Source organism: Ctenopharyngodon idella, chromosome 4 (genome assembly GCF_019924925.1).
Source record: "Ctenopharyngodon idella isolate HZGC_01 chromosome 4, HZGC01, whole genome shotgun sequence".
In the NCBI taxonomy this organism is placed as follows: Eukaryota; Metazoa; Chordata; class Actinopteri; order Cypriniformes; family Xenocyprididae; genus Ctenopharyngodon; species Ctenopharyngodon idella.
Genome location: NC_067223.1, coordinates 24,285,853 through 24,312,676, shown reverse-complemented (window position 1 = coordinate 24,312,676; position 26,824 = coordinate 24,285,853). Strand labels below are relative to the sequence as shown.

The window sequence follows — 26,824 nt, the reverse complement described above, 5'->3', positions numbered from 1 at the left end:
GGGCGTGTCAGTCCTAATTTTAGGACTCCTACATTTTTGCTCTAAGAGTATTTCATAAAGCATTTTAGCACTAAAACTAGCTCCTAAACCTGTGAAACACTAGGAGTAGTCAAGAGGACTCCTAAATCACTAAGACAAATTTTAAAAAAAATCCTAAAATGATTGTTGGTGCCAATCCGCCTTAGCAATCCACCCAAAGATACTGTACACCATTGAGGCAATAGTGATAGAGCCTTGGGTGCTGAGCCTTTTCTTCATAAATGCAATACATATTTTGATTTATAGATTTTAATCTACGATAAAATACCAAAAATAAATCTTTAATAAATAAATAAATATAAACTTTGTTTATAAAATATAATGTCACTTGAATTCTGCAATCTCTCAAGATGCAAACATGTAAGAGGCGAACAATTAACTGAACATATACTAGTTTAATTAGTGACACTTAGCCTACATTTTAAAACCTTTAATTGAATATGACAACATTTTTATTTTAAAACCTGGCAACATGATACCTCATTCTACAATATTTCTATGATTAAATCGCTGACAGACTCCTCCCCCATCATCCAATCACTGTGGGCATAGTCCATAGCAACGAGGTCAACCCCGCCCTTTCTCTTAGCTTAAGACTTCAGTCTATTCCTTAGTAAAAGTTGCTCTCAGCAGCTTTGTGAATAGGTTTTAAGAGAAAACTCTTAGATAAGAACTTTTACTGCCATTTAGGAGAACTCTCTCTGGAGAATGTTAAAGGTGATAAAAGTGAGAGAGGGAGACAGAGAAGAGACGTAAGTGAACAATTATCACACGCATCCTCCTCAATCCTTAACCAGGGTGGAGGTTGAACGTCAGAACTACACCAGAATAACATACTTCTGACATTTGTAGCCCAATAATAAAACAACAAGTTAGTGCTAAACCACCCAACTCCTTAGTTTTTTGTAAAAAAAATTTGTATTCTGGGAGTTTTCCCATTCCAGATAAATTGAGAAATAGACTTATCCAGAGAGTGAAAGAAAAGCTTGGGAACAAAAACTGGTATGCATTGAAAGAGATATAAAAATTTAGGCAGTATGTTCCTTTTATACAATACCTGCTAGGGAAAGAGGCAATAAAAACCAACATTGAAAATATTTAGTCATTTGAACCAGCAGAAGAGAGAAATTACAATTGAACAGATTAGAATAGTTCTCGGTTACGCAGACACCCAGGTAATTAAAATGATCTAATGATGTCTTAAAAGGCAGTTCTGAAAGAGGATAGGCTATGGCCACAGAATTTATAGGCATTAGTTCATGCTTATGAAGATTCAGTTTATACCCTGAAACATGTCCAAATTCCTCTAATAAGACTAACACTTGGGGTATGGATATGGATCTGTCCGGATCAGAGAAAAAAAGTAAAAGATCGTCAGTGTATAAAGACAGCTTATGCACAGAACCTCCCCTTTTGAAGCCCATCATCTGACTGAACCTAAGGGCTACTGCCAATGGTTCAACAGCTATGGCAAACAGTAAAGAGGAGAGTGGACAGCCCTGCCGAGTACCACATCCAAGAGGAAAATAGTCAGAATAGTCATTGTTGGAGCAATTTACTGCCAAATCCAAATCTTTTTAAAGTGAAGAACAAATAAGGCCACTCCACACAGTCAAATGCCTTCTCTGCATCCATCGAAATAACCAGCTCAGGAGTGGTAGATGCTGAAGGAGAATACAATCCATCAAATAGACGCCTGATGTTATGGAAAGAGTGTTTTCCCTTGACAAACCCTGTTTGGTCTGTAGAAATGATTGAAGGCAAAACAGCCTCTAGATGCCTTGCCAGCTTCTTAGCTAATATTTTAACATCCGCACATAACAAAGAAATAGGGCGATAGCTACTACAGAGAAGCGGATCCTTGGCTTTCTTCAATATTAGTGAGATGGTGGCCTGTCTTAAAGTTTGAGGGAGTATGCCAGATTGTTAGGATTCATTAAACATGTTTAGAAGTAGTAGGGAGAGTTTATCAGCAAATGCTTTGACTGCCACCATTTGAGCACTCTCAGAACTTCTTTAAATCGTGAATTTCAGCAGAAACAATTAGAAACTTTAGAAATCGCAAGACATCTTGTAGGGAGTGGCCAACTTGATTTCAGTTGGGGCCAGTGCAACCCATTGCCACCATCTGCCCCTGCATAGGTACAAACTTTTTTGTTGTTGTTGTTTCAAGTTCTGCATTTTGTCAATTCAATATGGTAATGTTTGGTAGCTGATCATCCATTTATCTAAATTATTACTGTTGAAATTATTGCATTCATTTTTTATTTATTTTTTTAGCTTTTAAAAATATTAGATGTATAAGATTTTATTTAAAATAGATTTGATTTAGCAGTGAAAACTTCATAGGCTGAATGTCTCTGAAGCCTTGGCAAGCTGCAGCCAGCTGCAGTTCCTGCATCAGTGAATGACAGCAGATGAGTGAATGTTGCCTAGATCCTCATGTTCTGTAAAAACATGATGTTTCTAATAATCAGAGGTCCAGATCATTGGTAATTTTGAAAAGGGGGAATAATAATATAATACGAGTAGGAGGAGTGGACATGAGTTTCTGTGTGTGGATGATTTGCCGCAAGAGATCACTGCCAAATCACACTGATTTAAATGGTAAATAATATTAAACATTACAGTTTGTTTCAAAGCAGCTTCACATTAATTAAATAATATCAATGTTGCAAAAGTTCAGTAATTATTAAAAGTAAATTTCAGCTATAAAGCAAGTAAAGTCACATTTATATAACACTGTACATACTGTAATACTGTTTATACTGTAATAAAGTTATGCATGGAATCAGGCCCTGGCTGTTATCAACTGATTTTTTTTTTTGTGATAGTAAAATAAAATACATATTCTAAAGATGATCTACTTTACAGTGGTGCTGATACTGCCTGATGCACATCTCACGGTCATTTACAAACAACCTCTTCTGGATTAGAATTGCAGCCTTTATAACAAAACACTTTAGTTTAGGGTTCAATTCTCACTATTAACTAGTTGCTTATTAACATGTATATTACTAGGATATTGGCTGTTTATTAGTACATATAAAGCAGATATTAATGCCTTATTCTGCATGACCACATTCTACATCCCCTAATCCTACCCAATACAGCTTTTCAGTGATAACAGGAAAACAATTTTGGCTGCACAGCAGCTCTAGAAGAAAATGGTGTCATTGTCCAGCTTAAGTTCAGTATTGATCAGTAGTCTGCTATTTCAGAGACTTTAGAATCAAAACCCTTTCTATGTGTATGTTGAATATACACAAAGTTATTTATTGTTGTTTATCTTGCAGTGTTTGTTTTTTTGTATCAAGGCTTTATGCAATAATTTTATTGAATGCATTTCTATGGTGGAAAGTTGAGTAAAAGAGTTTCCTGGACATTAAACTTTTGACCTTTGCATTGTTAGCGTCACACACTACTGATTGAGTTGCAGGTAAACATATTTTCCCCAGTCTTTTAATGATATCTGATATCCAGGAGAAAGTCAGACATTGTTGGGAATTTCCAGTGAATTTCATCAGGGATAAAACAAAACAACAACAACAACAACAACAACACCACCACCACAGATTAACAATGACAATGTGGTTGCACATTCTGGGAAGACTCCAAGTGTCTTTTATCTGCTGCAGTTGCTGATTTTGAAAGTGAAACCAAGAGTTAAATTGCACATTGCTATTTGCTTAGACAATGACGTGGATTTAAGTCAGCCACAGAGAATAACCAGAGAGATACTGAGAGAACAGGGACATCCCCTAACTTACTCTAGACCAATCAGCCTTAAGGGGCTAGACCTAATAGAGTGTCTAAGATATGCAGATAGAATGACAGGAAGATACAACGTGTATAAAACTCAGACTCAAGCTACTGAAGTTAAGAAAAGCAAAGAGGTAAGAGACTTTACTTCATCCATGGGTTACATGGGTATTACAACAGATAGAAAATATCATTAGCTCAGCATAAAAACTGTGCATATGGAGGGTCACCATAAGCCATATATAAGTGTGTGTGTGTGTGTGTATGAATGATCTCTACACTCTAACATGTTTTGATAAATTTTAGGGTCATGTCTTGTTACAGCTTCAAATGACCTTGTTCATCAACAAACCCAGTAAGGTTATAGATCGGGGTCGTATTCACAAAACATTTTAAGGCTAAAAGTAGCTTCTAACTTGCCGATTTAGGAGAAAATCTTAATAATAATGGGTGTGTCAGTCCTAATTTTAGGACTCCTGATAGACTTGTGGGCAGCTCGGGTGACCCAATTTAGAGTTTCAGCTCGTGGACCTTTCCCAATCCTGTCCCCCCTTTCTTTCTTCCACTTTACTTCCTGTCTACTCACTGTCCTATCATAATAAGAATGGCAAAAATAAATCTTTGAAAATAAATAAGAAAATAATGTCCTATTATTGTTGTTTTCACGAGTTCACACTTACAAATGATCAAATAGAATAAGAGAAAAATAAGCATTTTTGGCGTGCTGTCCGAAAGGGATCAAAGTCTTGGAGCACGGAATTTAGCCCAAACTTAGAGTACTCCCCCGTATCTTGGGAATAGGATCCTACCAAGAGTGAGGAATTGGGGTGTCATCTGGGGAATGTCTTTATTGTGTACTGTAGAATTACTGGAATATTTCTCAACCCATCTTAACTTTTTACTGCTTGTACGCTGCAGTTACTTAAATGATTTTAAATGTGTGTATCTGTTCAACAGCTGTATTCTCCAGTGATCATGGACAAACCAGTGTGCTTGATTGACACGGAGTCAGATGGGAAGCTGTGTGTGCAGCAGTCAGCTCTACAGATCCTGCAGCAGATCCAGCAGCCAGTGGTGGTGGTGGCCGTGGTGGGTCTCTACCGCACCGGGAAGTCCTTCCTGATGAATCGCCTCGCAGGACAACAAACAGGTTAGAACTATACAGGCAGTGCTGGGACCATCCAAAAGCTTAAGGGAATCATTATGCAGTTACGTGAATATAAGTCATTGTGTTGTTTTTTGGGTGTGGCTTTATCAGGGTTTGCATTGGGCAGCACCATCGAGTCCAAGACGAAGGGCATCTGGATGTGGTGTGTGGATCACCCCACTAAAGCAGGAACCACTCTGGTGCTGCTGGACACTGAGGGACTTGGAGACGTGGACAAGGTGACATAAAAACCAAAGACTGGACACCTCTGAGTTAGAATGTCACATTCAGCATGTTGGTTTTTTTAGTGGTTAACAGCTTGCTAGTTTGTTGTAAATAGAAGGCAGTGAGTGCACTTTCCTAACTACCATGCACCTTGCATTGATTTAATGCTGTTAAAAAAGAGCAGCTTTCTTTGAGATTAATCTCCAGTTTTTTCTAACTCCATGATTGTCTTTCTCTTTCTCAGGGAGACTCAAAGCACGACACCAACATCTTCTGTTTGGCTGTGTTACTGAGCAGCACTCTGGTCTACAACAGTCGAGGGACGATTGACAACAGGGCTGTAGAGGAACTGCAGTATCCTTCTGACAGTCTAGATACTTATGTCATTTAGCTGATGGTTTTATCTAAAGTGTTTTATAAATGAATACAAATACATCACAACTTAGTAGTCAAAACAAGGAGACGTCACTTTTTGTAAAGGTGCTAAACATGTTTTATTGCCTTGTACGGGTACAGTCTATCATGAGGGAGTGCATTGGGTTTATGTATTCACTTACTGAGAAAGGCACAAAAATGGGAAAAAAAAATTGTTTACATCTACTTGCCTAAATCTACACCCACTTAATTACATCTTACTGCTTCCTTCATAGCTAGGCTTAGTACTTAATGGAATGACACATTTGTTTTGTTAGACAATGCATCATGTGTTGTTGTTTGGCAGACACCTGACATGCCTGACATGTTTGGCATACCTGAACTAACTGTCAGATACGTCACTGAACTAACAGAGTGCATTAAGGTCAAATCATCAGATGAGGATGACGACGATTCAAGCGAGTTTGTGAAGTTCTTCCCTAGTTTCATTTGGGCTGTGAGGGACTTCACTCTTGAGCGAAAGATTGATGGCAAAGATGCAACAGAGGATGAGTACCTAGAGTTTGCTCTGAAGCTGAAACATGGTAATTTAATAATAGTAAAAATATATATATTATTTTAAGAGCCCTTACAATCACTATCACAATGAGTTTGTGTGAATAGTTTTTCTCAACAGGTTTGTCAACAGATCTTTTGTATTACTCTTAAAATTCATAGTTTATTGAGATAATACTTATGGTTTAATAATATTTGAATTGAGAGGATCGACAGCATGCCCTCATTTGTTTTAGGCACAGCAAAAAAAGTGATGGAGTACAACTTGCCCAGGGAGTGCATCCAAAAATTCTTCCCTTCCAGAACGTGCTTCACTTTCCCATTCCCAACCGCCCCAGAGAATGTGTCTCGTTTGGAGAGTTTGGATCCTGCTGACCTTTCCTCTGACTTCCTGGAGGTCACAGATCGTTTCTGCAAGTTAGTCTTTCACGAGAGCCAAGTGAAGAAGCTGAAAGATGGAATCACAGTCACTGGCAGAGGTGATTCAAAATTAAATCTGAAGAGTTTGCATGAACATACAGAAAACTGTTCAATACCTTTTCTGTACCATTATGTTTGACTTCTTTCCTTCTCTGAAGTTCTGGGTAACTTGGCGAAAACATACGTGGACACCATCTCCAGTGGGGCTGTGCCGTGTCTGGAGAATGCTGTGATTGCTATGGCATTGATTGAGAATGAGTCTGCAGTGAAGGAGGGGCTTGAGGTTTACCAGAGTGGAATGGAGAAGCTGAAGGACTCCTTCCCTCTGGAACTGAAGGATGTGTCCTCAGAACACCAACATCTCAGCAGCATGGCGACACAAACCTTCATGAAGCGTTCCTTCAGGGACACTGATGGGAAGTACTTGAAATCTCTAGAGGTAGGCCAGATCTCTTCACAGATTTAGGATGATGCAACTGAAAAATTAAATCTCTCTTCTAGCTCTTTGTTGGTTCTGAAAACATATTCAAAACCCAGTAATCAGTATTTTGCTGCTCTGTCCTGGGGTTCAGTGGTGTTAAGAGATGTCAGAGTTTATATGCTGAAATCTCCTCTGATGCATTACAAAATTGAGAACTGTTACTTACATGCTACATGTTATGTTTTTAGGAAAACATTAATAAACTCTTTGATGGATACCTGTGCCAAAACGAGCAAGCTTCAAAGAGACAATGTGAGGATCTCTTGTCATCACTCTCTGCAACAATGACGGAAAATCTCAAGCAGGGTTTCTATGCCAAACCAGGTGGCTATGATCTCTTCTGCAAGGATCTGGAGGACATTGTGAAGAATTATAACAGCCAGGCCAATAAAGAAGTCAAGGTCTTGCCCATATTACACTTGTTGCACCTGTATACACATAATACACATTACAGAAATATGATTGTAATCATAATTATGTCTGTATGTCAATAGGCTGAAGAGGTCCTAGAGGAGTTTCTGAAGCAGAAGTCTGTGGATTCTAAAGCAATTCTGCAGGCTGACAAAAAACTGACTGAGACTGAGAAAAAGATTAAGGGTGAGAGTCTGAAGCATTAAAATCCCAATTTCCCTGTTTGTATATTCTTACCAGGTTCCTTGTGTAAGAGGTGCTCAAAGGTTTAGGTACTTGTGAGAGTGCTGTTGGACACTGAAGGACACAGAGACACGGACAAGATGAACTAGATTGGTACAAGCTGTTTAAAGGGTCCAAGAATTACACCTAGCAATAACAACTGCAGCCCAGGATGGCTGTGTATGCCATTATCATTATGAATCAAGATCAGTGTGATCAAGATCAATACTTTAAACTCTTTTGGCTCTATTTTAATGGTTTTAATTCAGTGAGATGCTAACGGTCTAATCAGATTCAATCAACTATGCTAAGCTATGCTAAAAGTGGTACCGCCAGACACGGAGATCGGCTGAATGGATTCCAAAACGGTAAAACTCAACTGTTTAACTCTTGGGGAGTTGGAAAATGAGCCTATTTTTTTTAAAAAAGTGGAGTGTTCCTTTAAAGGACAATGAATCGTATATAAAATCATTATTTATCTATCTTACAGCAAAACAGATTGTTAATCTCATAGTTTGAGTCTTTATAAAACATGTTTCCTTTTTTCTTTTTGTCACTGAATGACCAGAGGAAATAGAGAAAGCAGCCCTCCTGCAGCAGGAAATCAAAGCTAAAGAGGAGAAGCAGCGACAACTCGAAGAGAAGATGGAAGCAGAGAAACAGAGTAATGAAGAGAGGATGAGACAGATGAAGGAGAAGATGGATGAGGAGCTGAGGCTCCAGAGAGAGGAGGCTGACCGTGCCATGGAGAGTAAACTGAGGGAGCAGGCTGCTCTGTTGGAGAAAGGATTTAAGGAGAAAGCAGACAGGATGACCCAGGAGATGGAAGAGTTCAAGAGACAGAATGCTGAAGCTGAGAGTAATAGAGCTAAAGAGTTTGCAGTGATGTTAGAGAACTCCAACAAGAGACATGAGGAGTCTATGGCTATAATGATGCAGCAACACAGAGAACAGATGCAGGCCATTCAGAAGAAGAATGCAAGCTCTTCAGGTGGATGTTGTATCTTGTGAAATGCTTTAATTCTGTTATCATCAAACTCATCAGAAAATTGTACTGCACAATGCAATCATATCATATATAGAGGTATAATCTTACAATAAAACAATACAATTGATGTCATTCTATCTTCACATGAACTTTTTGATATATGATATGATGGCTTAGGAAATGTAAGTTTGGGTTCACAAATGTTTTGTGTGTCCAGTGTAAATGATCTATCATAATTACGTTTATTTGACTTTGCTAATTTATTATAAACAGTGACAAATAAGATTAATTAGTGACTCAACAATTTATCTGGCATTCCATGTAAGCATCAAATAAACAGATGGTATTTGTAAAAACAAAACCAGTGTGTGTGTGGCAGAGGGGTGGTTAATTATTTGAGTACTAACTATCAATATTCAGACAAGTAACTGAGACAAATAATGAGATAATTACACATTTAGATTTGTCAGTTTCTCTACAATGAAATTGTGCCATCTGCATGCTACACAATATAAAATAAAAAGATTTTCACAATATGTAATGTAAGATTTGCTAGTGCCAGACTCTATAAGCCCTTCAGGCTCAAGATTTTGAAAGAATAGATTTATGAGAGGGACTTAAAAGAAAAGAGAATCTACAATTGTGTGAGAATGCATTAGTGGGTGTAAATAAGGCCCTGTTTACACCTGGTATTAAGATCCATTTTGGTTGATCGGATCACAAGAGGATGATGTTTTGAGCTTGTCTACTTTAAACCACATCCAGAGGTAGTCGAAAACGCATTTGACCGGATTGCTTTCGTAGTGTAGATGCTCATGTGTTCGAATTCGTTTGAACAGCCACAAGACCACTGAAGACCACCTACTCTTCGTCTACTGACCTAACGCATAAACATTAGAAGAAGAGCGCACTAGCCAGATTTAAACTTGTTTGGGTTGAAGAAGTAAAATGTACCAAGCACAATGTTCTCTTACCATTCCTGATTTCAAAAACACACTCACAGTTCTATGTTCTATGTAGTCTTGCAGCTGTCAGAGCAGAAACGAAAGCTGCTGTTATCCATGTGTTTTTCCGTCGTCTCTGGTTGTGTTCATATGTAAATTGCGTGAACTCATCTTGTCCATTAGATCGAAAGATCTGAAATTTAGATCTGAAAAATCTGAAATTAAAGTGCATACATTTACCCACCCATGACCCTCCCCTTGAAGAAATCAGGACAGAAGTGGTTGAAAGTGCATAAAAGAGACACTATGTGTAAATGATGTGCCTCGTCTACTTGTGATCCGATCGACCAAAACGCATTTTAATACCAGAAGTAAACAGGGCCTAAATGAAAGTAAACTCTTTTCCCCATGAACTTTCTCATGAATGTTGCTGCACAACTTCTGTCATATTGAGAACCAAAATACATGTTGGCATGCATTCAAGCAAATGAAAGCAAAAGAAAAATATTTAAGCTGTTTTTCTTCATTCTTGGTTTCTAGGATGAGCACTATCATGCTTTAACCTCCATAGCTGTGGTTCACACCTATCACCTGTTTTTCCTGTATACTCAATATGTGTGTCTGTCATGTCGTTGGGTTTTGTTCATGTGAGCTTCCAGCCACCACGGCCGCCACACCAGAGCCTCCTGCCATCATGGCCACCATGCCAAAGTCCCCTCACATAATGGCCATTCAAGTTTCCCCTGAAGATTTTTTTTTGTTGCTTCCATGCACTTTGCCCCATGCTACGAACACAGAGGCTGCCAATGAACTCACTGATCCCCATAAAACGGAGGCCACCCATGAACACTCTGTGCCCCATGCCACAGAGGCCACCTATTAACTTACTGTGCCACATGCCACGTCCACACAGGCTGCTTATGAACTCACTGTGCTCCATGCCATGGCCACAAAGTTCTTTCTCTTCCAGGTCCTCCCGATCCACAGAGGCCGCCCATGAATTCACTGTGCCCCATGCCATGGTCACGAAGGTTTAGTTCTTTCTCTTCCAGGGCCTCCCGATCCACCAAATCCGCCATGGTGCTCTCCGGCTCTACTGAGGAGGTAGTCATCACCTCCACCTGCTCCAACGTTGTCTTCTGCTTCATCAACTCCATCCTGGTGTTTATCAGCATTGTCTGATCTGCTGTAGTGGTCTCCAGTTCCACTAGCGCCACCTTGGTGTTTCCCTTCTTCACTAGCCCCACCCCGACCACCTGGTCCATCATGGTGCGGTCCTTCACCCCATGATCCAGGCTCACCACTGCTCCATGGTCCAGGCCCGCCTCTGCTCCATTTCTCATGGTCTCAGCCACTGCTCCACAGTCCAGGCCCACCCATGTTCCACAGTCCAGGCCCACCTCTGCTCCCCTTCACAGGCCTGGTCCTCCATCCCTCCCCTTGGATCACCTTCTCTCCACCAGCCTTCTGGACTTTTTGTTTTAGTTTTGGGGTGGGTGTTCCTATAGGGCATCTGGAGCTGCCCTTATGAGGGAGAAATGTCACATTGTTTGGGTTTTGTTCATGCACTGTGCCCCATGCTAAGACCATGGAAGCCGCCCATGAACTCACTGCGCCCTATCAAAGGGAGGCCACGCATGAACATACTGTGCCCCATGCCACAGAGGCTGCCCATGGACTTACTGTGTCCCATGGCATGGCCACGCAGGCTGCCTATAAACTCACTGTGCTCCACGCCATGGCTACGAAGGTTTAGTTTTTTCTCCTCCAGGGCCTCCCGATCCATGAACTCACTGTGAACTCATATCATTCTTCATTGCTGTCCATCCCTCCCCTTGGAACACCTTCTCTCCACCAGCCTTCTGGACTTTTTGTTTTGGTTTTGGGGTGAGTGTTCCTATAGGGCATCTGGAGCTGTCCATGAATTAAGAAATTGTTGATCACTTTTTATTTATCATTCCTTTGTAAATGAATTAAGAAATTGTTGATCACTTTTTATTAAATCATTCTTCATAGCTGTCACAGAATCAGCGCCATCATTAACACCAGACCCTTCAGCTCCACCCACTCGATCAGCTTCACCGGAATTCTAATTCACCACACCTGTCACACTCACAGTATTTAAGAAGTCTTCCACTATTCCATCACTGCCTGGTCTTGTTGATTACTACCGTTCAACTTACCTGACTACCTACCTGATCTACTTACCTGTAGAGATTCCTGTCCGTCTTCAGCTTTCGTCATCCACCATCTTCTATCTAGCCTTATGCCATTACAGCACCTGCAAAGACAAAGAGACTATTACCATTGAAGCTGCTAAACTAGACATTGAATGAACACTCACCCATTTCTTCTGCTTGCTCTCTGCAACCTGCAAATAAAATACCTGTTCGATTGAGTTACCTGTGTTGTCTCCTTCTGTATGCTGAAAGAAGACCAGACCAACCAACATGCAGCATGATGCCGAAGCAAGCAAAGAACATATAGCTGCAAGCAGCGATATGGGGCCAAGCCCCTGAAGGGGCTGTAGCCTAATGCAGAGCAGGAAGAGCAAAAATAGCAGAAATTGAACATACATGAAAGCAGCTGGTCCAGAACTACAGGTGAGAATGTACTCAAAATGAGCAGAAGTTCAGATGAGAACGAACACAAAATGAACAAAAACACACTTATGTCTAATACAAGAGGAATACATATTAGTACAACGCTTACCCAGATAAAAAAAAAAAAAAAGTAATTGAAATGACAACATTACACACAATTTTATAAAGTTGCCCCACACGGGAATCGAATCCACAGTCTCTGGGACAGGTGTCTGTAACTCATCTCGTTGTCACTGGGAAGACGTGTTCATCCAGATGCCGAATTTCCATAGTTCAAGTGAGAATGAACTCAAAATGAGCAGAAGTTCAGATGAGAACAAACACAGAATGAACAATAACACACTTATGTTTAATCCAAGGGGAATAAAGATCAGTACAATGTTTACCCAGATAATAAAAATGTCTAGGCTCCACCATCAGCCAATCATAGCGCACTCCCTTACTGGAATACTAATAACACACACCTGTTTCCCATCAGCACCTGTTAACACCAGACTACTTAAGCACGCCACTTACTTCACTCAGCTGTCCGGTCTTGTTCATACTTAAAGGACTTATCTATGATTATCTCTAAGCCTGCCGATCTACTTGCCTGTTCCACTCCAGCGTGTTTCCTTGGTCTCCGTGCTTCTACGTCTGTGTGTGTTTGCTGATCATCCATCCATCCACGAACTCCATATCTGTAAGACAAAGGACAGTATCAATACCCAGTTACCATTCCTCCAAGTCTATATTACCAGTTCACTTACCTGCATCACTGTTGTTACCCTGCTGTCTGTCAATAAACTTCTATCTACGTTTACCTCTGTGTCTCCTGTACATCTGTCTGTAACAAAAGGAATTTAAATGAAACAACATTACACACAATTTTATAAAGTTGCCCCACACAGGACTCAAACCCACAATCTCTGCTTGCTTTATTATGAGGAAATCCCACATGTCTGAGATGGGGTTAGAGGTAGGGGATATAAAATATCATTAGCTCAGTATAAAAACAATTACACCTATGTAAAGTCCTTGTAAAAGTACCAGCATGTATGTGTGTGTGTGTGTAAGCTCCATCTCCAGTGACCATGGACAAACCAGTGTGCTTGATTGACACGGAGTCAGATGGGAAGCTGTGTGTGCAGCAGTCAGCTCTACAGATCCTGCAGCAGATCCAGCAGCCAGTGGTGGTGGTGGCCGTGGTGGGTCTCTACCGCACCGGGAAGTCCTACCTGATGAATCGCCTCGCAGGAAAACAAACAGGTTAAACCCCCACATGCAGCAACATCCAAAGAGCAACCGAATGACAGTTGTTGCCTGTTTGAATTAAAGGGGTCATGAACTGTGTTGTTTTATTGTTTTATAATGTTTCCTGGGGTGCACTTATAATGTTAGTAGTGGTTAAACGGATCGTTGTTGATCCGTACGGACCAAGCCCCACGGTTCGGCACGCATATGTGATTCGCGGATTAATTGCAAGTTTAACCGCAATAGAGTTAAAGGTTATCATTTGCACGTGTTTTGTATTGCTAGTTTACACATTAATTAGAACTCCAGTTTGATTTCTCTTTCGCGTCCTCAATGCACTTGGATGGACACATACACGCATTATGTCAGTCAAAATACCCCTCTCGGCAAGTATTCTTGTAAATACATTCGGTTATGTCTTAATTGAACGAGGTGAGAATTCGGATGTGTATCGGATGTGAGTGTGCATGGGGTCTTACTCTTAAAGTGACAGCAACCTATAAATACCTGCTATTGTCTGTCATGTACATCAAACAACAAAACACAGCTTTAACAAAGATTAATCAATATTAAATTTATATAGTGAACAGTGTCATTTTACATTTAATTATTACATTTCTGTACACGAAAATTAATACTACAGTTAGACCTTGTACTTTATTTGTAACTTTGTTGTATTTATCTATTCTTACAGTATTTGTTCTTTTTACAGTCTGTTCACTTGCCTTTAATAATGTATTAGTTAGGCTAGTAGTTTCTGCTGTGGTATCGGAGTAGCTAAAGTGGGCTAAGTAATAAATGCAAAGTTACCCCCCAATTTTTTTTTTTTTTTTTTTTTTGTGCTGATCCGAAAAATGATCCGATCCGTGACTTAATAACCGTGATATGATCCGAACCTTGAGTTTTGTGATCCGTTGAACCACTAAATGTTAGTATGCTTTTTACATCAAAAATTGTCATAATTTAGAAATAAAAGGCATTTTTCCTACCCTGATTTTAGCCCTCTGGTTTGAACGCTCTGTTTTAAGGGGCGTGTCTGCTGTGAGACTTCAGTGTAAATGCCCACTGCTGTGATTGGCTAACGTCTTTCCATTTGAAATAGCCAAGTATTACTCTCTCTTTTAGCACGTTTTTACTGTTTGACAGCTTCCGCGCGCGCTGCTTCAACGATTGCAACTGAGCTTTCTTTGATTGCTTTCTTTATATAATTTAATCACCGTTAAATAGCAGATTATTTTCATCCTACTAAGAGAAAACGCAAGTTGACGTTTAGTCACTGGTTTGATTTACTGACACACAGACGAAGAACATCTGACTGTACATGAATCATTAATATCAGATCAGGCATTAGATTTAACACAGTTACTGACATGTTGTTGCATTACTGTCGAGTCCAGGCACTGCACAATATTTTGTAATCCTCAACGGCATGTTTATTGCTTGGTAGCTCAATCCGGTTTAGCACCACATAGGCCTATGTTATTTAGGCTACCTATTTTATTGCATGTCATGCACGAATCGGTGGGCGGGGCTAAACAGGCAGGGATGAAGTAGGCGTTGATCTTCTTCTGCGGAGGCGGTGCTTGCTGCCCTTTGACGTCATAGATCACCACTTTGAAAATCCTGTCGTTTGCTGGGTCTGGTGTCAATAAAAGCTTTTATTGGACTAACAAAGAAGTTTTCAGCTCTGAAACTTACAGGATATTCTTATAGTATGATGACCTCTAATATGTCAAAAGCTCAAGGAAAATTTGATTTCTCAGTTCATCACCCCTTTAAGGCCCAGGTGAAAAAAAGTACATTTCTATATTGTACTTAAAGTGCTCTATTTTCGTGCACTAATTTTGTACTTAATATACTAAAAGTTCTTCTTTAGTAGTTCTTAAGATAATCTTAAGAACATCTAAGTGTACTCAACTGTGCTATTTTGAGACACCATGAAATATGAACTAAAATGTGCTTTTAATATACTATCTCTGTATTTTAAAAATGTATTTAGATACCACTTATAGTACATTTGAACCTATAGTGAACTACAAGTGGTAACTAAATATATTTTTTAAATACAGAGATACAGAGATAGACACTGAGGGACTCGGAGACGTGGACAAGGTAACATAACAACCTATATGATATAATATGGCAAAGCATACATGAGAACCATTGATGAGAATAATAAAATATGTTTAACAATATTTATTATTATTTCCACTCAATATCATTGGAAGGTAACAGAGAATTGTCAATCACTGAGTTCAGAAGGCAAAGACCTATTGTGGTTATCTATGCTATCAAAGAATGTGCTAAGCAATGTTTTACACTCAAAAATGACCAAACACTAGCTATAGCACAGATAAAATTAAGCAGAATGCATAATTAGCAGCTAAATAATGACTTTATTTGTGATAACATAAAAATGTAGTGTATTAAATGTAGATTATGTACCACAAGTATATTTCTACCTTTATAAGTTCATCTGATTATGTGATATAATGATATACTTAAGTATTCTGTAAAAGCAGCATAGGTGTAGCACAAGATGCAGTGAGATTCACAAATAAATCTATGAAATTTTTAAACAGCATGCAAAAAAATACACTATTTGATAAGCAAGGTCACAAAAGGTCACAAAACAAAACAAGTCTGTCACATTTTCCAAAAGAGCAGTTTGTTCCAAAACATGTTTCTAAATTCACACCCATATTTCTGAAAAACTCTACAGTAATTAGTGCTGGGAAGCCAGATTCATTTCCCTGAACCGGTTAAAAAATGGTTCTTTAGTTCTTTTTTACATCATCATGTAATTTGGACATCCCAGCTTTGTGTACAATCAAACACATATCCAAAAGACACAGTTCTCAAACTGCCGCCACCGGTTCAGTGTACATCTTGACGCAAGAACTGCTGCTGTCGAATTGTTTAGTCCAACTGTGAACTGGTCAGAGTGTATTAATAATGATACTGTCACAATCATACAAGCAAGTCTTTAAACATGTTTCCTGTACATATTTGATCCTTTCGGCTATAATTGTAGCCTAACTTTACTTTTGCCTCATCAGATAAAAGTCATAAACATACTTCTAATACAACTTATTTGTTATAATTTCTGTAATTGTACTACAAAAATTAGAACATTACTCATTGCCCTGTCAGTCAAATCCCTGTAGACTCGTGCTCATAGTATCAGCTCATTCATCAGTTCTCAGTGTACTGTTTATTGTAGAACTGTTCGGATCTCTTCGGTTTACTGTTAACTCAAGAACTGTTTTGATAGGATCATTTGTGAACTGAAGTAGTTAATAACAAAGAAAAGTTAGCAAAAGCTCTAGATTTTAAATCCCTATAAACCAAGCCGACGGTCGACCAACGTCGGGCCATTGTTGAGCATTGGCCAGCCCAGTTTTTCCATTGTTCTGCACCATAAGCACTAGTTGGACCCTGTTGTTTTTTTGTTTGGGCTGATTGAGTATGTTGAATGTTTTCATAATAACACGAGTCGCCTGGAATGAAGAAAATGATCAGCATGATTGATATTCAAAATGGTAAGCAAGTGCTGCTTTGTTTACGGTTTGTATATCTGCAGTCCTAGTTTTGGTTTCCCTTTTTGAATGACAAATATAAATTATTTATACCTGCTGATATAGACAGTTATTTTCTTTGGGGGATGCTCGGATATTTTTTTTGTTGTTTTTGCATAAACGTACTCCGCACGGCTCACGGGGGTTAATAAAGGCCTTCTGAAGCGAAGCGATGCATTTGTATAAAAAAATATCCATATTTGAAGAAGTTATGAAGTAAAATATCTAGCTTCCACCAGAACGCCTTCCGTATTCAAATTACGCAAAAAATGGAACTGGCGCCACGTTAGTTCCGTAATTTGAATAGGGAAGGTGTAGGACATTCAGTGTTGGACAGCGGAAGCCAGACAGCCTTTGTGTTCATAAAGCATATACATTTTTATTTTTATTTTTTTTAGAAAATGGCCGATCGTTTCGCTAGATAAGACCCTTATTCCTCGTCTGGTATCGTTTAAAGCCCTTTGAAGCTCCACTGAAACTGTCATTTTGACCTTCAACCATTTGGGGTCCGTTGAAGTCCACTATAAGGAGAATAATCCTGAAATGTTTTCATCAAAAACCTTAATTTCTTTTCGACTGAAGAAAGAAAGAAAGACATAAACATCTTGGATGACATGGGGGTGAGTAAATTATCAGGAAATTTTAATTAGAAAGTGAACTAATCCTTTAAGCAATCAGAAATTTGAGGTGACCCACCCAGGCCCCCTAGAGGCTACACTACTAGTTCAAACACAACTTTTGGCCAAGACGTAGCTGATGTTTGGCGACAACAAAGTCAGCTTTCATTGTTGCTAGTTCTTTTGCATTAGCTTAAAGTGCCAGGGCACTTATTTTAAGTTTGAGAGACCAGTTCACAGAAAAGAAACAGTTAAAAAAACTCAAAACACATTTTTACCTGCAGGGTGTGCACAGATCCACTATGCTGTCAAGGGTTTTTGTATGATAATAATCTTGCAATGTCATTCTTTGTCAAATGATTGTATCCAATCTGTCTCAGGGGGACTCAAAGCATGACACCAAGATCTTCTCTCTGGCCGTCCTTCTGAGTAGCACTCTAGTGCTGAACAGCCAAGGGACGATCGACAACAGGGCCATAGAGGAACTGCAGTATCCTTTCATTCATACATTATACATTCTTTGAGTTGATATTTCATGGATTAGTACATCGTTGTATTCCTTACCTTATACTACTAATTCTTTAATAATTTCACCACTATTTATATACATTCAAAGCAGTTGAGGCAGGTTCTGGACCCAACAAGTATGGTGCACTTTTTTACCTTTACATTTATTAATTTAGCAGCATTTTATCTAAAGTAACTTACAAATAAGGAAAACAATAAGCGATTTATCTTTAGAATTCAAATATAAGAGTTCATTGTACTATAAAAATATAATGTAAGTTTCAGAACTCAACTACCACATTAGTCCAAAAACAACTTTTATTACTTCTTTTAGTAGCAGGAAAAAGTCTGTAACCCCAGTTCCCTGAGAAGGGGAACAAGACACTGCGTCTGATATTGCTGCTATGGGGAACCAATACCCACTATGCCATGCTGAGGGAATGCTTGCCTCACTTAGCTGTAAATATGCACAGACATAATGGGCATAGCATAAATTGACACTATGGATTATTAAACCAGAGTCAGAACACATCATCCTCAAGGGAGCATCCAAAATGACCCATGTAGACTGTATAGTGGTGCCACTCCCAATATCCTTCAATAGTAGGAGAATATATTCAAGTTTCTATGCTCTATAGCAAGGGAAGTCCTGGCCTTTACAACCTTCCTCCCTCCCTTGCAGGACAGGCGTCAGCTTTACAATGACCCAAGAGCAGATTTCTAAGAAAAAATGGCTCAACTCTTTTTATCAGCAGCTTGAAAAAGCCAAAGGGAGAATATCAACTTTGACTGTTGTGGCTCTGCCTGTTTTAGCATTTCTGCTCCCCCTGCTGTAGATTTTAAATTCTACAGCTTAAATTTATAATATTCAGTTTCCGGGGTTAAGTTTTGAAGAACAGCATGCACAGTGCATGGTGGCACATGTTTATTTTGCATTCCATTGCATTAACAGCACTTAATGCCAATGCACTTGTTGTGTGCTTTGTGACACGGATGGCTAGAGCTGTGGCATGTGCAACTTTGTTTTTTTGGACTGCCTTGGGAGATAGTACCACTATCTCTGCAATACCTGTGTCCCACCCGCCCTGAGGTGGGAATCTTGGTGCGCAGGGCCCCACACACAGCCGATTCTCACTATAGGCAAACTAGGAAAGTTGCTTAGGGCCCCCGAACCACCAGGGGGCCCCCTTGCCGGTAATTTACCATAATGTGAATATTTCTTTATAACAGGCAAATATATGTGCAGTGTCTACTAAACATATGCAGAGTCATGTTGAAATATTTTTAATAATGATTTATATTTATTCAATAACCGTTTCGGACTCAGACATCGTGCAGTGCGACAGATAATAACATGCATTTCGACATGGCTATGGCTGCAAAATGAAACTATCCTTCAGGAACAGAAAAAAAGTGCCAAGAACGAAGAAAGTATGTATTTTTGTACTTATTTAGTCTTGACAAAGCAATAAATTCATAAGCAAGTCATAAACCAATAACTCCAGTCCTGGTCTCCATCGTGTTTCGTTAGAAATGCCCCATGATGAAATGTAACTTTCAGTTTGTGTTGGTACACATCAATAATCAAAGCGTTTTTAATACGTGGTTTAATTTATATAAGAAGTAAATATTCTTGTTCAATATTTCAAGCTGCTATGTGACTCAGTTACTTTAAAAACAATGACCATTAGTGTAAAATTAGCTCATTAAGAGAATTATTGATATATTTTTGTATGGTTACCTAAGCCTTCTTTACACTACAAATGCTGGGTTCTTTCAACCCAGATTTAAGGTCGAAATGGACAAAACCAAACCATTGGGTTAAAAGTTTACTTTAAAAAAATGTGATCATTTTTGTCCATATTTGACCCAAATTTTGTTTGAAACAACCATACCTCTTTTTATTTATCATGCTGTAATTTCGTCACGCATTTAGTAATCCAATTCGGCTGTGTGTTACAGTTTTTCTGACAGCGAGATGGTGCCAGAGCATTACTAATAAACAAGCATTTATTTAGCTGTCAACGAAAATGTGGTTTTCATTTGACTTAATTGTTCTTACTGCCAATTTAAAGTGTTTTATATACAGTATATATATATTATATATGTAACCCCTCTACCCAGGTCCTACTCACCCCACTCTGCGCGGGCCTCGATCCTGGGTCTACGGCGCTCTAATGAGGAGGCTAAAGGCTGCAACCCCTAGTGTCAGTCGCTAGAGCATCTCTTGAGATCAGAAGAGTGAGGTTTACTTGCACAGTGACTACTAGCTGGCCTTCATTGCACTCACCCCCCTAAACCTCACTCCCATCCGGGTCACGGCACCAATGTAACCCCTCTACCCAGGTCCTACTCACCCTGCTCTGGGCCTCAAACCTGGGTCTCCGGCGTGGGAGTTGGACGCTTTAACGAGGAGGCTAAAGTCTGTAACCTCTAGCGTGAGGTTTACTCACACAGCGACTCCGTTACATATATATATTTTAGTATTTTTAGATTTACAGACAGATGGACAGTACAGCCACAGGACAGGACCAAACACAACTACACATCCAAAAAAAAAAAAAAACCCTCCTTGAGTTAAATTCAATATTCAACTTCAAACACAGCCAAGGGAAGTCAAAACAGATTTTTGCCCAGCATGACATGGACAAGGATATAAAATATGTAAAGAAAAAAAAACGCATAGGCAACTTTACCATAAAAACACTGGCGAAATTTAAGGGGAGTGGCAATAATGAAAGAGAATCACAATTATCTTACAATTTTTGATACTACAGTAAAAACTACTAGCCTAATTAATGTAAATTTAAAAATACAACGGTCAGTTATAAAATAAGAACAAATAATCCAATTACAAATAGCACAAACATTAAGGTTTATTAAGCTGCTGTCTCTTTAAGACCGACTGCACGGTTCCAATATACTGTTACACGTGCGTTTTATTTCACGACTGTTTACTGTTCAATTAAGATATTACCAACTATGTTTACTAGGATACTTGCTAATTCAGGCTTTTTTTTTTTAACATCATTTTGTGTGAATTCATCAGTTCAAGTGTTAGGAAGAGAATTATTTATCAGCTTGCGCACAGTGGCTATATAGGCGTAAATATTTAATTTGTTTAACATACTTCATCCAGAGACATCCTTCTCTGATATATCCATTCTGCTCTCTGTTTGCTCTGTTGTCTGTGTTTTTTCACAGGCACTGTACTGTACATTATGCTATACTGTACAGTATTAAGACACCATAGTGTTCCTTTAAATGTCCATGTCACATGTAGTTGTCTATTTTCTCTATGGTATTTTTATTTTCTCTGTTTACTTGGTGTTCAAACCTAAACCACCTCCAGATATGTCACAGAGTTGACTGAGTATATAAAGGTCAAATCCTCTGATGAGGGTGAAGACGACTCAGAGTTTGTGAAGTTCTTCCCTAGTTTCATCTGGGCTGTGAGGGACTTCACCTTGGAACAAAAAATCAATGGAAAATATGTGACTGAGGACCAATATTTAGAATATGCCTTGAAGCTGAAACCAGGTAATAATTAAATTGAGCTTTAAATGAGCTGACCATCATTGGGAAGAGTATGTACAGCCAGTCACTAGCACAAAATAAATCCTGACTGAAAGAGTCTGTATTATACTGAGGGCTTTATTACACCATCATAACCAGCTGGCTGCTTACTATATTTACAATTTGAGAAAATGTCACTGAGCCTGGGAAATACTTAAAACTTGACTTAAAATTTTAATTTCTGTTAAAGCATGCAAGCAACCAAAAGCAACAGGGAAAGGCAATTTACAAGCTACACTGTATTTTGCTAACCTCTTTGACAAAGTGGTGTCTCGTATCTTTTAAAGGCTCTTCAAGAACAGTTAAAGAGTTCAACCTTCCACGGGAATGTATCCGAAATTATTTCCCATCCCGGAAGTGTTTTACTTTCCCGTTTCCAACCAACCCAGAGAATGTGTCACGTCTGGAGAGCTTGGATCCTGCTGACCTTTCCCCAGATTTCCAGAAGGTCTCAGATCATTTCTGCAAGTTCATCTTTGACAGGAGTGAAGTGAAAAGGCTGAAGGATGGACACACAGTCACAGGCAGAGGTGAGTCGATAGGATATATGAAATGATGTGACGTGACATTTGCAAAATAAACATTTATATAGAAGTAGTAACTAGACGTGTATTTCTCCTGTAGTAAACTGCTGTCAACAGAGGAACCATGTTTTGGTTCGAATACCCAAGCTGCTGTTTGTTAGGTTGTGCGCTCATTGCACCATAACGCTGATGTTAAGCCCCATACCTAGAGACTAATTTCTAAACTGAAACATCCCTCCATCTTTGTGATGTAATAACACTGAACAAGTGGCAAATGCTAATTATTCCCACTAAAAATAGCATAAATTGAGCTGTCAATTCAGCTATGACATTGTTTATGATTCTTTCTGGACTGCAAGTTATTAATCTACAGCCTCCAAGTTAATCTCCTTGTGTCTGACCCTTCTCCTTCCCTGAAGTTCTGGGTCAGCTGGTGAAGACATATGTAGACACAATCTCCAGTGGTGAAGTTCCATTTCTGGAGAATGCTGTGATTGCTATGGCATTGATTGAGAATGAGGCTGCAGTGAAGGAGGGGCTTGAGGTTTACCAGAGTGGAATGGAGAAGCTGAAGGACTCCTTCCCTCTGGAACTGAAGGATGTGTCCTCAGAACACCAACGTCTCAGCAGCATGGCGACACAAGCCTTCATGAAGCGTTCCTTTAAGGACAGTGAGGGGACATTCATGAAATGTCTTGAGGTGAAGCCCAGTAAATAATGTACAACTCCTATTGAACTGTTATTCAAGCATCTATCTATCTATCTATCTATCTATCTATCTATCTATCTATCACAGTGCGCACCAACTTCTAGTTGCTAAACAAGAATAGTACTATTTTGTAGTATTTGTTCTCTAAGAACAAATTTTACAAAGTATTGGTGAATAAGACCCATTGTTTTGGCTGTAATGGGTAATTATGTCTCTTAATCTGAATCAAAAGCTGAAAAAAAAAAAGATTATTTTAAATGGCCATTGTATAATAAACTTTTTTTTTTTTTTTTTTTTTTTTCCAATAGTTGTAGCCTCTAAATGATGTTTAATGTCTCTGATATTTTATGTGATGCTGCAGGAAAAAATTAATAAACTCTTTGATGGATATCTGTGTCAAAATGAGGAGGCTTCAAAAAAAAGATGTGACAATCTCCTGTCATCCCTTTCGGCACCAATGACAGAAAAACTCAAGAAAGGTTTTTATGCCATATCAGGTGGTTATGTTCTCTTCTCCCAGGACCTTGAAGACATTGTAAAGGAATATAAAATCCAAGACAATAAAGGAGTCAAGGTGAGTATCAACATTTGACACAATTACTGCAACATCACAGGTTTCACATGCTTTCAATCTGTAAGATGTTTGTCATGTTTTCCTAGAATATGTGTTCATATAATGTGGGAAACAGTGGATTAGGGGTAGAGAATTCAACTGGGAAAAAAAAAAGAGTAGGTTCCTGGTTTGAATCCTTATGCAAGGCTGGTATAATCGCTGATCCAGTTCATTTGCTGGCTTCCATGGCTGAAATATGCTGTGTTTTTTACCAAATGGCAATCCGGGGTGTTGAAATACTATTTAGTAAACTGGCAGTGGGCGGGATCACATGAACCCCAGTACTTAGTAAATAATAATAGCAGTAGTAGCAGTTTTCAGATTATCATGTGTTTTGTTTACAGGCGGAAGACACACTTGAAGAGTTTCTGAAGCAGAAGTCTGTGGATTCTAACGCCATTCTGCAGGCCGACAAGAAACTGACTGAGAAGGAGAAAAAGATAATGGGTGAGAGTCTTTTACATCCTGGATGAGGCAACAATAGCACCATCTAGTGGAGAAAGAGTACATCTGTGAAATGATGGCATCTTTGCAGTGAAACTAAGGGCTTAATAATCAAATATAGCAGTATATTTCCTTCCATGTTCCTCATTGATTCTGGTCACCATTACATACATCTTCAATCTTATCCTCTTTCCCCACCTTTGACAGAATTTTCCGTCATTTATGACACAACTCTTCCTCCTCATTGACAAATTTCTGCCAATCTATGTTATACGGTATGTTATACGATCTCCTGAAAGAGTACAGAATCTCCAGATCAAAACACAGATGAAGAAGAAGCAGAAACAAGTGATAGAAGTATTGCTTATGCATGTTGTAGTCTTTGTCAAAAATGTGATTTTCTCAGCTTTTTGTTCATAATATTGCTTTTTATTAAAATTACCCACATTCAAGTGTGGATAAAAGATTGCGTGAAGCTAGAAAATATATATATATATTTGGTTATTGTTTGTTCAAAAGCAGAGACTCTGCCTTTTATTTTGATATATTGCATGTTCAGATATTCATTCAACAAAATGAAATGTAATGATTTTTTTTTTTTTTGCTGAAAACGATCAAAAATGCCGGCAATATTTGCCAACTTTAAAAATATATATATATAAATAAATGAAAAATATGCTTGTAGGTAAAGTTTTATATAATTCTTTCAGTGTTCAACTACAAAACAGCTATTTTAGCTTTTAGAGTAAAGATAGTTATTTCATCCAATGTTATCGATTTGATAAACTTCTTGCATGCCAAATATTGTTTAGCACTTGGTTTTGAAGAACAGTGCACAATACCCTTGACTGGCTGATCATCTGAATAGAAATAACCTTTGCAGAAATGTTTTGCTAGAGGGAGGTACTAAACTGCATGTCAACCATCACGCATTGTTCGGATCATGCAGAACTCTTCAATTATGGGTTTAAGATGTGCATCACTTATACATCTCCTCACAGATAAAGTTCGAATAATATAGATGCATGTCAAATCAAGAGCCCCGTGCTAAACAATGAACAACATTAACAACTCCCGGTTACATTTATCATCTGATTGTGGACTTTTCTCTTCAACAACTTTCAGTGAATTGCCTCAATGCCTCATTGAATTGTAAAGTCAAGATTTAAAATGCAATGCAAAATTAGGTACAATGTTACACTTTCTTACACTTTCCGTTAAACTTTATTTTATTTGCCTAATCTTCTTCCAGAGGAAAGAGAGAAGGCTGTTCTCCTGGCTCAGGAAATAAATACCAAGGAACAAAAGCAGAAACAACTTGAAGAGAAGATGGAAGCAGAGAGACAGAGCAATGAAGAGAGGATGAGACAGATGAAGGTGAAGATGGATGAGGAGCTGAGGCTCCAGAGAGAGGAGGCTGACCGTGCCATGGAGAGTAAACTGAGGGAGCAGGCTGATCTGTTGGAGAAGGGCTTTAAGGAGAAGGCAGACATGATGACTAAAGAGATAGAGGACTTCAGGAGGAAGAATAAAGAAGCAGAAAAGAAAAGTGACCAGATGTTTAAAAAGATGGTGGAAAACATGAACAAAAGACATGATGAGACTATGAATCTGATGATGAGGCAACACAGTGAGCAGATGAAGGCAATCATGAGCATGCCGAGGCCTAAGTCAGACCCCTCCGCTCTACTCTTATGTCTGCTACTCGGCGGTCTCGGCGGTTCCAGCGGTGGTTCAGTGTCATGTTCACGTCCCTGCCGCTGCTAATGCAGCTGTACACCAGACTTAGCCTCTTGCCATAATGGCAACAAATATCTGGTACAAATATGACATACAAAAATACATAGGCTATAGGCCCAGATATATGCATGATTATCATTAAAATATCATTTATAAATAGACTCATTTACAACATTAAATAGAATTAAGCTTGAATCATAAATTAAGCCTAAAAGAATATATATCTGGCAACCAACTTATACTATTACTTTTTCTAATATTAAAATGTTCAATCTGATTATTTCTATTAAAATTAGAAAACATTTCATAATCCTGCATTATAATTGTCCCAAATTCTTGTTAAAGATGTGGCACTTCTCATCCAGTGTGTGAAGTTCTGTAAATCATGCCCCTCTAGCAACTCTTAAGTTGTCATTAACGTCAGACTGTACAGAATAATTTTTATGTAGACATTAAAGGAAAGTGATTTCTTTAAGAAATAATTCTCTGTTGGTATTCATAATTTGACGACCCCCCCACCACCAGCCATGTGGCACAGAGAACACTGCAAACTCCCAGTACACTTAGGAGAGAACATTAGCTCCATTTAACAATCAAACTGTCCCAAATTGTATACAGTATATTCGTGTTGTATTAACTAAGCCTACGTTCACACTTCAGGTAAATGTGGCCCAAATCTTATTTTATTGCCCACATGTGACTCATATCTGTTTTCCCCTTGACAGTGTGAACAGTACAAACCACATGGAATCTGATCTTTTCAATTCTGATTTGTGCCACTTCCATATGTGGTACTAAATTTAAAGGAACACTCCACTTTTTTTGAAAATAGGCTCATTTTCCAACTCCCCTAGAGTTAAACAATTGAGTTTTACCATTTTCGAATCCATTCAGCCGATCTCCGGGTCTGGCAGTACCACTTTTAGCATAGCTTAGCATAGTTCATTGAATCTGATTAGACCGTTAGCATCTCGTTAAAAAATGACCAAAGAGTTTCAATATTTCAATAGAGGCGCAATGATATTACGCAGTGCCTGTGACCCGCTGCTTGCACAGGGAGCGTGCCTTGCAACCATGGAGACATTTGTAAGAGATGCTGCGTAATATCATT

At 38.8% G+C, this 26,824-nt stretch overlaps 1 protein-coding gene, 1 long non-coding RNA gene and 1 pseudogene across 5 annotated transcripts in view; all 3 read left to right on the top strand.

Moving 5' to 3' along the window:
• LOC127511094 (guanylate-binding protein 1-like) overlaps positions 1-9,000 on the top strand; it is a 290,795-nt gene extending 281,795 nt beyond the window's left edge. The window contains exons 1-10 of one of the 4 annotated variants that reach the window (XM_051891583.1): positions 3,842-3,935; positions 4,759-4,951; positions 5,060-5,187; positions 5,418-5,527; positions 5,942-6,132; positions 6,340-6,582; positions 6,682-6,962; positions 7,193-7,405; positions 7,499-7,601; positions 8,206-9,000. In XM_051891583.1, the coding sequence (XP_051747543.1) occupies positions 3,870-3,935; positions 4,759-4,951; positions 5,060-5,187; positions 5,418-5,527; positions 5,942-6,132; positions 6,340-6,582; positions 6,682-6,962; positions 7,193-7,405; positions 7,499-7,601; positions 8,206-8,648 (1,971 nt within the window). In that variant the 5' untranslated portion in view covers positions 3,842-3,869 and the 3' untranslated portion in view covers positions 8,649-9,000. Of the gene's footprint in view, positions 1-3,841; positions 3,936-4,758; positions 4,952-5,059; positions 5,188-5,417; positions 5,528-5,941; positions 6,133-6,339; positions 6,583-6,681; positions 6,963-7,192; positions 7,406-7,498; positions 7,602-8,205 lie in introns of those variants that run through there. The other 3 variants (XM_051891595.1, XM_051891596.1, XM_051891593.1) reach the window with 3 other exon arrangements.
• Positions 1-25,755, top strand: part of LOC127511095 (guanylate-binding protein 1-like) — a 39,781-nt pseudogene extending 14,026 nt beyond the window's left edge.
• Positions 15,488-21,635, top strand: LOC127511279 (uncharacterized). Its single transcript, XR_007929958.1, has 3 exons — positions 15,488-15,517; positions 17,981-18,090; positions 21,460-21,635. It is a non-coding gene; the product is annotated as an uncharacterized LOC127511279 (long non-coding RNA).
• Positions 25,756-26,824: the final 1,069 nt, after the last annotated feature.